At 40.1% G+C, this 12,151-nt stretch overlaps 1 protein-coding gene across 1 annotated transcript; it reads right to left on the bottom strand.

Annotated features, from left to right (window-relative positions):
* Nucleotides 1–137: 137 nt before the first annotated feature.
* LOC121869058 (titin-like) lies at nt 138–12,129 on the bottom strand. The gene is made up of 13 exons (XM_042370166.1): nt 9,836–12,129; nt 9,651–9,760; nt 9,072–9,242; nt 7,999–9,015; nt 6,399–7,742; nt 5,884–6,021; nt 5,083–5,198; nt 4,342–4,468; nt 3,718–3,834; nt 3,049–3,267; nt 2,117–2,247; nt 1,670–1,759; nt 138–769 (listed from the first exon to the last, which is right to left on the bottom strand). The coding sequence occupies exons 1-13, from the start codon at nt 10,908–10,910 to the stop codon at nt 565–567; spliced, it is 4,860 nt and encodes a 1,619-aa protein (XP_042226100.1). The 5' UTR covers nt 10,911–12,129; the 3' UTR covers nt 138–564.
* Between the last annotated feature and the right edge of the window lie 22 nt (nt 12,130–12,151).

The following is a 12,151-nucleotide window of genomic DNA, read 5'->3' on the forward strand; positions in this document are numbered from 1 at the left end:
TACAGGCCAAAAATTATAATTATAAAAGGTGGCATCAAGAGTGCACGGAACCTCTCCCATAACAATCATGGGGAGCACATACATGTACAGCTAGTAATGAATCCTGAACAAAATGAAATATCACCAAAAAGAAAACGTCCCTTTTTTTTTTTTTTTTATTTATGCAGACATGATTCGAGTTTACAGCAAGAGGTCACCCTCAGGCAGAGCCACAAAAATGACCCCAAAATCATTTATTTATCGATTTATCTATTCTTTAAAGCAGGCGACACAAACTTTTAACTTAACCTAAACAAACCAGTCGATTCAGAGTCGTTTTGTTTAGGTAATGATCAGTGATTTGTGTCTACTGGAAAATAAAAAGCAGATGACACGAACCTAACCCACGCTAAATTAACCCGGCGATTCTATGGTGGTTTTGGTTAGGTTAGGTTCAATGTCTGAATAATTAATATTTATCAAGCAGTCCCGATCAAGGCACTCTATAATCATCCGGAAACATTCTGAAACACACTGTATATTCCTATACAACCCTATATTTCATTTTATGTTGGGGGAATATAATTAATTTTCAGCAACGTAGAATAGGATGCTGGCGTGTGTGACTTGTAGGATGGTGTTCAGGTTCATCTCCTGAATGGCACTCTCATCCTCACACGTCGTCCATGGGTCGTCAGAACAGAAGGCGGTGTTGTGACGGTGGTAGTAAGACTTATGTATACCCTGGTCTTCACCACCACACACACCCTTCAAACTATAATCTCCGTGACTGAAATAAGACGGAAAATTAGACACATTGAAACTCACGAGACATTCACAGTTAACTCTCAGAAGCAAGAGCAAGGTATTGACTACAGCTATGGACTACAGTTGCAGGCTACAGCTACAGACTATGAGTATAAACAAGTATTGCCTACAAGTACAGACAAGAACATACTACAGCTATAGACTACTGACTACAAGTACAGGTATTAAGCACAGACTACAAATACAGTACAATAATGGTAGTGTTTCAATCTCGAAGTCACAGGAGATAAATAAAATAAAATATACCTAAAAACTATCAGTCATCGTGATACAAACTCATTTTCATCAGTTACACCAATACAAAATAATCAGTTATTCCTATCTGGCAAAAAAACAAAACAATTGTATTTAAAAGGCTTATGTGAATGATTAGACCTATCTAGTGTAAAATATATACATACAGTTTTTAATGTTGGAGTCTTAAGTTTAATAGTGATATAAATAAAACTCAATAGTCTTACCCACATAACATTTGTAACTCCAGCAATGATAGAGAATTACGTCCGAGTGGGTGATTATTTTTGTCCGTATATTTGTAAAGTAATTATTCCGGTGTTATGAACTAGGCACGTAGACAGGATATATGGACAGATTGATAAGAGTTGATTAGACAGAGAGACAGATAGACTGACTGATGAATTAACAGACAGACTGATATATACAAGGTCATACAGAGATACCACGATGAGAAGGTATAGAAGATAAACAGTCATACGGAAAGACAGATATAAAGGTAAGACTGACATGATGTTCACCTGAAACCAAAGACACAGAGAGACAGACATATTACAGGTAAGACAGACATAATATTCACCTGAAACCAAACAGACAGATATAGGGGTAAGACAGACATGATGTTCACCTGAGACAGCTTGGCGTTGTCACCTCCTGGAGACTGAGACCTTCTGCAGGATACATCACTCGGGTCCTCTCCTTCAACTGGGCACTGCACCTGGCGTGGGATACACCACCATGCTCTGTACTGTACAGTATACTTGAACAACCACTATCACCTGTTGCTCACCCATTCCACTACCGACCCTAACGTTTATGGAAGCTACTTGGCAGAAATGAGTTAATTTAGTCCACTTGAAGTCTTGCTTTATTTCAAAGAAGCAGTAACTTCCCACACACACCTTCCAAGATAATAATTGGCTGATTATTAAGACACTTATTCTGTTGTGTGTTAAGTGTGTGGAGACTTTAAACAAATGTATTTTTGTCATGATTTTAATTTGAAACTGCCATAAATAAATCTAATCTAATCCCAAATGATACACTCGTACGTAGTTACAAAGGAGTGTCTCACCTGCCCAGGTAGACTACAAGTACTGGTGGTAGAGTGACGAAGGTGGTGACACTAGTACACTTATGGGTCACTCCACAAGCTGTACACAACCACTGTATGTCCCGTGGCTGGTGGTGCTGCTTCAACAGGTCCTGCAGGGATGTGGTAAGACAGATTACTTGTAGTGTGTGTGTGTGTGTGTGTGTACAGGTATCAATCAATTAATCAGAGTACTGCCCCTTATATCAGAGGGTTGGCGATCACAGCCCTCCACTCTAAATGTTCTCCGGCTGTTTTTAGAATACATACATAATCCTTGTTCTGTCAAAGTGTTAATCCCACCCATTCCTCTTTGTCCTAACCTACTGAAGATTTCCAATTACAATTCATCACTTTACTGAGAACTGAATAAAAACTTATTACCCAAAACTACCTCAAAGCTACATAAAAAATCTTCCAATCTTAAAGTGTCACCCCTCCTCATATATGGATATAAGAGTGATAACTAACGTAAGAATCTTTGAGAATCCAGGAATACAGAATTAGTGAGTTTGACTAGAAATTTCAGTGTAAGTATAAACATCAGTAAAAAGTACAGCAAGTCTAATGTAGTGAAAGTTTTACACACACACACACACACACACTTACATTACTTCAGAACCTAGACAGTTCAGACAAGGTCCAGGAATAGTAATGGTACACAAGGTAACAGTATCCTGGTGTTAGCCTCTTAACCTAACACGAATATCAACACACCTGACAACTAATTAACGTGCCTTATCCTAGTTATTAGTAGAGTTCTATTAACCAACTACCGTACTTCACAAGGTTATATACACATACTAGAGAGCATCTTAACACAGCTATGACTTAATTTGAACTCAACTTAGTCATATACATAGTAACAGCAGTGCCTTGATCTCAATCTATTAGAACTTGTCACATGCCCTTACCTCCAGCGTCCAGGACTCTGCCTTCTGCACAGTGGAGGCGAGGGAGAGGGTGAAGAAGGGTTCCCTACTGCGGGAGACGACGACGTTGTACCACCCACACGTTACCCGAGTCTCGTGTACCCCGCGGAACAGATGAGACACGATGGACGAGAACCTATGGTAATGGGTGGTGGTCGTGGTGATGTCGTGTTGGGCGAAGATCCGTCGGGCTTTGGTCCTCTGGTGTGAGACAGGACGAGAATAATGATGTGGTGATGATGGTAGTTTTTTATGATAGTAATGTTAATGATGATGATGAAGATACAAGTAGTGAAGTGTTTAGTATTAGTAGTATTAGTGTATTTTTTTTGTAGTAAAGGTGATTGTTGTTGTCATCATCATTAATAATACTGTTTTCTTAGCATATTATTGTTATTTAAATTCAGAGTTGTTATTATTATTAGTAGCAGCAGTAGTAGTAGTAATATTTCCACTCATTAACATATTTATTGTAAAAAATATTGATAATAATAATATAGAAGACAAAATGCAGACATGAGACATTAAGTACCACAGAGAGACAGACATGAGACATCAAGAACTACAGACAGACATAGAGACATAAGACATCAAGAACTAGACACAGACAGACATAAGACACCAAGAACCAGACACACACAAAACACTCACCGGGACAAGGTCTATGTGAAGCCTCAGCAGCAAGGAACACAGTAGGTGATAAGTGTCTTCTCCCTGTTGGTCCTGACCTCTGACCAAGTCCCTGTGGTCATACTTCTCCATCACCTGCTGTGGGAGAAAGGGTGAAAGAGGTCAGTCAAGATGTCAAGGGTTTGAAGGTTTGTCTTACTACAGTAGTGACTTTGGTTCGGCTAAAAATAATTGAGTGATTGTATTGAGAGACAAGAAATTAAAGACATCATAAATACTAGATTACCAATATACTGTAACGCCATTTCTTAAAGATGGGATAAAGTTTCCACTGTCCGTTGAGTATACGATGATCAAGTAAAATATATTTTTAGGTAGTATATTTTACACAAGGAGGAATTGATTCAAGTGAAAAGTCATTTCCGAAAACTGATCAACACATTAAGAGATATTTATAGCATATGGGAAGGACCTATTAATGTAACGCAATATTTTGAACTGTGATGTTTCTCTCCTGTGGCTGTTGTTGAGGCATTAACATATGACAAAAGTTACGAGTTACTGTGTCTTTATTTTAGTCAATATTCTTATTAATCGTATATATAATACTTTACTTAATAAGGAAAGATATAATGCATTACCAACCTTCAACTGTTTGAGCTTCACTTTCAGGTTAAGGTTGAGTTTATGGCAGGACCCAAGAGCCACCATGACTTGAGCAAAGGATTCAGCTACTTCCCCCTGGTGTTCACTCTTTTCATTGAGGTCCCTCCTGTTATACGAGAAGTGGGACACAAGGTTCACAACTGGGTAATATGTATACAGTATCAATATGGCAATACAACATAATTTTATCTTTCAATATACAGGAGTGGTCTCCCCCGACTTAGATATATTTACCCAACTTGCCCTTCAGAATCACTAAGCCAGTCTTATATAAATCTGTCACATATTGACTGATAAATTATAAATAAGTTTACTTACATCTGTGTAAATGTAAGGAAAATGCTGCAAAAATACCCATAATAATCATTTTGCTGAACAAATAATAAAAGATGACATTAAATAGAAATAAGAAAACAATGTTAACTGCTCTATAACACAACATCAGTGGATACAAAGGTAGTGATTATGAAAACCTTGAGGGAATACATGAGAGCCACTGAGCCATTTCACAATCAGTCAACTCTATTAGAACATTCAACATAAAATCTGTTAGAGCTGGCATCATTTAACATACATCATCTACCCCCTAAAATTCGTGCAAACATTATTTTCCCATTATCACAGCTCAGACCAATCTTCCAGGTTTGAGAGAAAGAAATGAACATCATCCATAGCAGCATCATCATTGCCCCAGAGTGTATGAGAGTAGAGTTAACACACCTGTATGTGTCCTGTGTGAAGTAGTCCCTCAGGATGTTGATGTTAAAGAGACACTGGATGATGGAGTTGATGTAGCAGGTGTTGTCCAGGTTAGGTAGACCAGAGGGCGTCAACACCTGGAATATTAGAGTCATTAAGATACATTTCTGTACTGAATTAAGAGTGGTTAAGTAAGCAAAAAATAGTATTATAAAGAAAATGTAATGTTTTAGTTATCATGGCTCATAGGATCGCTACGTGAAGCAGTGGCAAGACACGACTCCAGATAATATAACCATGGGAAGACTGATGTGTTCAGCATCCCAGAGTTTGATTTCATGTCAAAGGAAACAAAAAAATATTAGATGGATAAGTTTAGTATTTCTTCTTCAGATGAAAAATCTTCAACTATCAAATCCTGGGCTAGTAAACCATCTCTAAATACATACACTGCTGTCGACTTACTATTGGTTGGTACATCACTATGAAATTAAAACCATATGTCTTGGCTGGGCCTCACAGACTCACAATCAGTGGTGCTATTTCTCAGTAACTTGTGTTCTCCACACTGTGTAGTTCACAAAATCTCATTTTATAGAATTTTTGTAAGTTTAAGGATTTTTTTATTTTTTTTTTAGAGGCACATATCTCAACTTTTATAAAGGTAGTCTATGGGAAAATGTGATCTGATTTACAGGGAGTGCCCATACCTGCAAGTGCATTCATTCACAAAAGGTAATTATTTCCACGTTCCAACCCCTATTCACACATGCAGTTTAGCCAACCACTTTAATTAGCTCCACCAACAGTACCAGGACTCACCGTGGCACTGGGTGTCTCTTGTTGAGTGCGGCCGAACCGTTCCGTGAGTCGCGCTAGTTCAGTCGTCAACCTGTGGATGGCCTGCGAGTGGTCTGTCACAGGGTCCTGGTACTCCCTGACTATGCCAATTTGTGATGCCTGTTGGTGATGATGATCAGGTTAAATTTTTCTGTTTGTCTGTAATAGTATATACTGTAGATGGTTGAATAGCAGTACAGTACATCAAAATTATCACCATTACTACTAAAGATATTATTGTTATTAGTACAGTACAGTAAAGGTATTATAATTAGTATCAACATTATTATCATCGCTATTAATTTCAATATTAACATGATCATTGTTAACTTTATTATTATCAACATCATAATTTTTACAGTGGACATTAACAATTGTTATCATAATTATCCCTATTGTTAACATTATTATTATTACAATCAGCATTATAATAATATTCACTTAACCTTAGATCTCCCTAATGAGGGAGGAATTGGACTTGATTCTGAATGACCTACCTGTTCCTCCCATAAAGGTTCCCTCTGTCCTGGTGTACCCTGAGAAGAACGCTGCCATTGGTGATCTTCCATCCTTAAGGCCTTCTCTTGTATTAGATTTCCTTTAAGAAGGCCCTTCATTGAAGTAACCTTGGGCAATGGAGCCTCAAGTCCCATATGTCCTGCTGAGGAAGGCGATGCAGGAGGAATAATACCACCATTGTGAATCTCAGTCATTATTGGGGGTTCCTTGCATTGATCTGGTGTGCCACTAAGGGAGTACTCATGTCTTAGTACCTCTTCTGTTTTGACTTCTCCATAGGGTATACTTGTCTCTAGTTCATCTACTTGTGGTTGGTCAATATTTAGCATTTGTGTATTTGTTTCACATGTTTTTGTTTCTTGTAGCTGTATGTCTGTGTTGTCCACCATCACTTGAAGACCTTGTTTCGGATCATCATCTATCATAGTTGTTTGTGGTTCTGGTTCTGCCTTCATTGTTTTGTCCATTTCCAGTTCTTTTTCTTTTTTCATTTGATCGGATTTTTGTTCAACAACCTGTCCTCCTGTTGACATTAATTCTTCTGTGTTTATTTTCTTCGCCTTTGAGTCTAATTTAATAATAAAGTCACCTATTGTCTTGTTCTCTTCAACCTCAAGATTAAATTCCACTATGGTGTCTTTTTTCCTTTCTTCTTCATTATATCTCTTATTTTCACTTTCTTTCATTCCCACCTCTTCCTTGTGTTCTGTCTTTGCATATCCTCTCTTTAATTCCTTATTGTCTTTATCTTTCATTTTCTTTAATTCCTCTATCTGTCTCTCTTCTCCCTTTCCTTCCCCAGTGATTTTATTAACGGTCTTGTGTTTTACTGAGTCTTGATCTAGTATTTCAGGCACTGTGGAATCTTCCTCTTTTGTGTGGGGTTCAAATGTCTGAGGTTCAACTGTCTTCATTCCTTCAGTCTGGGGTTCAACTGTCTTTACTTCTATAGTTTGGGGTTCAACTGTCTGAGGTTCAACTGTCTTCACTCCTTCAGTCTGGGGTTCAACTGTCTTTACTTCTTCAGTCTGGGGTTCAACTGTCTTCACTCCTTTAGTCTGGGGTTCAACTGTCTTCACTCCTTCAGTCTGGGGTTCAACTGTCTTCACTCCTTCAGTCTGGGGTTCAACTATCTTTACTTCTTCAGTATGAGGTTCAACTGTCTTCACTCCTTTAGTCTGGGGTTCAACTGTCTTCACTTCTTTAGTCTGGGGTTCAACTGTCTTCACTCCTTTAGTCTGGGGTTCAACTGTCTTCACTCCTTTAGTCTGGGGTTCAACTGTCTTCACTCCTTTAGTCTGGGGTTCAACTGTCTTCACTTCCTTCATCTGAGGTTCAACTTCAACTGTCTTAATTTCCTTCATCTGAGGAGTCTGGGGGTCTTCTTCTTCAGTCTTTAAGTTTCTGTCTTCCTCTTTATCAACTGTCTTCACTTTAGTCTGGGGTTCAACTGTCTTCACCTTTAGTCTGGGGTTCAACTGTCTTCACTTCCTTCATCTGAGGTTCAACTGTCTTAATTTCCTTCATCTGAGGTTCAACTGTCTTCACTTCTTTAGTCTGAGGTTCAACTGTCTTCACTTCAATCTGGGGTTCAACTATCTTCACTTCTTTAGTCTGGGGTTCAACTATCTTCACTTCTTTAGCCTGAGGTTCAACTGTCTTCACTTCTTCAATCTGGGGTTCAACTATCTTCACTTCTTTAGTCTGGGGTTCAACTATCTTCACTTCTTTAGTCTGGGGTTCAACTGTCTTCACTCCTTTAGTCTGGGGTTCAACTGTCTTCACTCCTTTAGCCTGAGGTTCAACTGTCTTCAGTTCTTCAGTCTGGGGTTCAACAGTCTTCAGTTTTTTAGTCTGAGGTTCAACTGTCTTCACTCCTTTAGTCTGAGGTTCAACTGTCTTCACTCCTTTAGTCTGGGGTTCAACTGTCTTCAGTTCTTCAGTCTGGGGTTCAACAGTCTTCAGCTTTTTAGTCTGAGGTTGAACTGTCTTCACTCCTTTAGTCTGAGGTTCAACAGTCTTCACTCCTTTAGCCTGAGGTTCAACTGTCTTTACTTCAGTATGAGGTTCAACTGTCTTCAGTTCTTCAGTCTGGGGTTCAACAGTCTTCAGCTTTTTAGTCTGAGGTTCAATTGTCTTCACTTCTTTAGTCTGGGGTTCAACTGTCTTCACTTCCTTCATCTGAGGTTCAACTGTCTTAATTTCCTTCATCTGAGGTTCAACTTTCTTCACTTCCTTAGTCTGAGGTTCAACTGTCTTCACTTCTTTAGTCTGGGGTTCAACTGTCTTCACTTCTTTAGCCTGAGGTTCAACTGTCTTCACTTCTTTAGCCTGAGGTTCAACTGTCTTCACTTCTTCAATCTGGGGTTCAACTATCTTCACTTCTTTAGTCTGGGGTTCAACTATCTTCACTTCTTTAGTCTGGGGTTCAACTATCTTCACTTCTTTAGTCTGGGGTTCAACTATCTTCACTTCTTTAGTCTGGGGTTCAACTGTCTTCACTTCTTTAGCCTGAGGTTCAACTGTCTTCACTTCTTCAATCTGGGGTTCAACTGTCTTCACTTCTTTAGCCTGAGGTTCAACTGTCTTCACTTCAGTCTGAGTTCCAACTATCTTCCACTTTTTAGGTCTGGGGGTTCAACTATCTTCACTTTAGTCTGGGGTTCAACTATCTTCACTTTAGTCTGAGGTTCAACTATCTTCACTTTAGTCTGAGGTTCAACTATCTTCACTTCTTTAGCCTGAGGTTCAACTGTCTTCACTTCTTCAATCTGGGGTTCAACTGTCTTCACTTCTTCAATCTGGGGTTCAACTGTCTTCACTTCTTCGTCTGAGGTTCAACTGTCTTCACTTCCTTCGTCTGAGGTTCAACTGTCTTCACTTCCTTCGTCTGAGGTTCAACTGTCTTCACTTCCTTCGTCTGAGGTTCAACTGTCTTCACTTCCTTCGTCTGAGGTTCAACTGTCTTCACTTCCTTCGTCTGAGGTTCAACTGTCTTCACTTCCTTCGTCTGAGGTTCAACTGTCTTCACTTCCTTCGTCTGAGGTTCAACTGTCTTCACTTCCTTCGTCTGAGGTTCAACTGTCTTCACTTCCTTGTCTGAGGTTCACTTCACTTCTTCGTCTGAGGTTCAACTGTCTTCACTGTCTTCACTTCCTTCGTCTGAGGTTCACTATCTTCACTGTCTTCACTTCCTTCGTCTGAGGTTCAACTGTCTTCACTGTCTTCACTTCCTTCGTCTGAGGTTCAACTGTCTTCACTTCCTTCGTCTGAGGTTCAACTGTCTTCACTTCCTTCGTCTGAGGTTCAACTGTCTTCACTTCCTTCGTCTGAGGTTCAACTATCTTCCTCCCCTTCGTCTGAGGTTCAACTGTCTTCATTTCCTTCGTCTGAGGTTCAACCGTCTGAGGATCAACTGTCTTCACTTCCTTCGTCTGAGGTTCAACTGTCTTCACTTCCTTCGTCTGAGGTTCAACTGTCTTCACTTCCTTCGTCTGAGGTTCAACTGTCTTCACTTCCTTCGTCTGAGGTTCAACTGCCTCTGATTCTTTTCCCTTTAATTCTCCTGTCTCTTCTATCATCTTTAATAGTTGTTTGCTTCGTTCCTCCATCTTCCTTTCTAACATCTTTGGTTCTTTTATTGTGTGTTCTTCAGTCTCTATTTCTTTTATCTTTGTAACTTCCATCATTAGTTCTCTTCTTTTTGAAACTTCCATTCTGTTTTCTTTCGATTTAGGTTGCAGTGTCTGCAGTTCTTCTGTGTGTGAGCCGTTTGTTTCCAATTCTTCTTTTATTTCCATCTTATGGACTTCTCTCTTATCAGTTCGACTGTCATCTGTTCTTAGCGTCTCTTCATCAGGTTCACCTGGCAATTTCTCCTCTGAAGAATCCGTTCTCTTTTCATTATTACCCGACAGGTGCTCATCGCCCACCTTATGGGACGCCAAATTTGTTCCATTTAAAGTCGATGGTTCATTTTTGTGGTGTTTACCTGGAGACAAGTTTGTGTCGAGGGATTCTTTTACATGTGCATCCACAATTGGTCTGTTACCCCTCTTGAGAATTGCTTTACTTGACCCAAATATCGGTGATAGATTCTTATTTGAATTACCACCCACAGGTACAGGTTCTTCCTCTTCCTTAAAGGAAACAGTTTTAGTTACGTGGACTTCTGATGGCAGCTCTACTTTCTTTAAACTTGAGTTAATTTGTAGTTCTCGGAATATGGAATCTTTGTTTGAGTTTGTGTTAACTGGCAAGCCATTGGCATGTGGTTCACTCTTTGAAATCTCGTTAAACGGCAACTCCTTGGGCTGTGGTTCAGTCTTTGAGGTCTTGTTAACTACCAAGTCCCTGAGTTGTGGTTCAGTCTTTAAGGTCTTGTTAACTGGCAAGTCCCTGGGCTGTGGTTCAATCTTTGAGGTCCTGTTAACTGCCAAGTCCTTGGGCTGTGGTTCAGTATTTAAGGTCTTGTTAACTGACAAGTCCATGGGCTGTGGTTCAGTCTTTGAGGTCTTGTTAACTGCCAAGTCCTTGGGCTGTGGTTCAGTCTTTGAGGTCTTGTTAACTGGCAAGTCCTCGGGCTGTGGTTCAGTCTTTGTGGTCTTATTAACCAAGTCTTTGGGCTGTGGTTCAGTCTTTGGGGTCTTGTTAACTGGCAAGTCTTTGGGCTGTGGTTCAGTCTTTAAGGTCTTGTTAACTGGCAAGTCCTTGGACTGTGGTTCAGTCTTTGTGGTCTTGTTAACTGGCAAGTCCTTGAACTGTGGTTCAGTCTTTGAGGTCTTGTTAACTGGCAAGTCCTTGGACTGTGGTTCAGTCTTTGTGGTCTTGTTAACTGGCAAGTCCTTGAACTGTGGTTCAGTCTTTGTGGTCTTGTTAACTGGCAAGTCCTTGAACTGTGGTTCAGTCTTTGAAGTCTTGTTAACTGGCAAGTCCTTGAACTGTGGTTCAATCTTTGAGGTCTTGTTAACTGGCAAGTCCTTGGACTGTGGTTCAGTCTTTGAGGTCTTGTTAACTAGCAAGTCCTTGAACTGTGGTTCAGTCTTTGAAGTCTTGTTAACTGGCAAGTCCTTGGACTGTGGTTCAGTCTTTGAGGTCTTGTTAACTGGCAAGTCCTTGAACTGTGGTTCAGTCTTTGAGGTCTTGTTAACTGGCAAGTCCTTGGGCTGTGGTTCAGTCTTTGTGGTCTTGTTAACTGGCAAGTCCTTGGACTGTGGTTCAGTCTTTGAGGTCTTGTTAACTGGCAAGTCCTTGAACTGTGGTTCAGTCTTTGAGGTCTTGTTAACTGGCAAGTCCTTGGACTGTGGTTCAGTCTTTGAGGTCTTGTTAACTGGCAAGTCCTTGGACTGTGGTTCAGTCTTTGCAGTCTTGTTAACTGGCAAGTCCTTGGACTGTGGTTCAGTCTTTGCAGTCTTGTTAACTGGCAAGTCCTTGGACTGTGGTTCAGTCTTTGCAGTCTTGTTAACTGGCAAGTCCTTGAACTGTGGTTCAGTCTTTGCAGTCTTGTTAACTGGCAAGTCATTGGACTGTGGTTCAGTCTTTGCAGTCTTGTTAACTGGCAAGTCCTTGGACTGTGGTTCAGTCTTTGCAGTCTTGTTAACTGCCAAGTCCTTGGACTGTGGTTCAGTCTTTGCAGTCTTGTTAACTGCCAAGTCCTTGGACTGTGGTTCAGTCTTTGCAGTCTTGTTAACTGCAAGTCCTTGGACTGTGGTTCAGTCTTTGCAGTCTTGTT

The sequence above is a fragment of the Homarus americanus genome, unplaced genomic scaffold (genome assembly GCF_018991925.1).
Source record: "Homarus americanus isolate GMGI-L3 unplaced genomic scaffold, GMGI_Hamer_2.0 scaffold24694, whole genome shotgun sequence".
Taxonomy (NCBI): domain Eukaryota; kingdom Metazoa; phylum Arthropoda; class Malacostraca; order Decapoda; family Nephropidae; genus Homarus; species Homarus americanus.

What these genes read in the sequence shown, in the direction of transcription:
- LOC121869058 (XM_042370166.1), bottom strand. Translation starts at nt 10,910, where the DNA reads ATGGACTTGTCAGTTAACAAGACCTTAAATACTGAACCACAGCCCAAG. An exon ending in TTGAACCTCAGACGAAGGAA is followed by an intron (nt 9,243 to 9,650) that starts GTGAAGACAGTG and finishes TCAGACGAAGAA; the next exon opens with GTGAAGACAGTTGAACCCCA. An exon ending in TAGTTGAACCCCAGACTAAA is followed by an intron (nt 9,016 to 9,071) that starts GTGAAGATAGTT and finishes GGAACTCAGACT; the next exon opens with GAAGTGAAGACAGTTGAACC.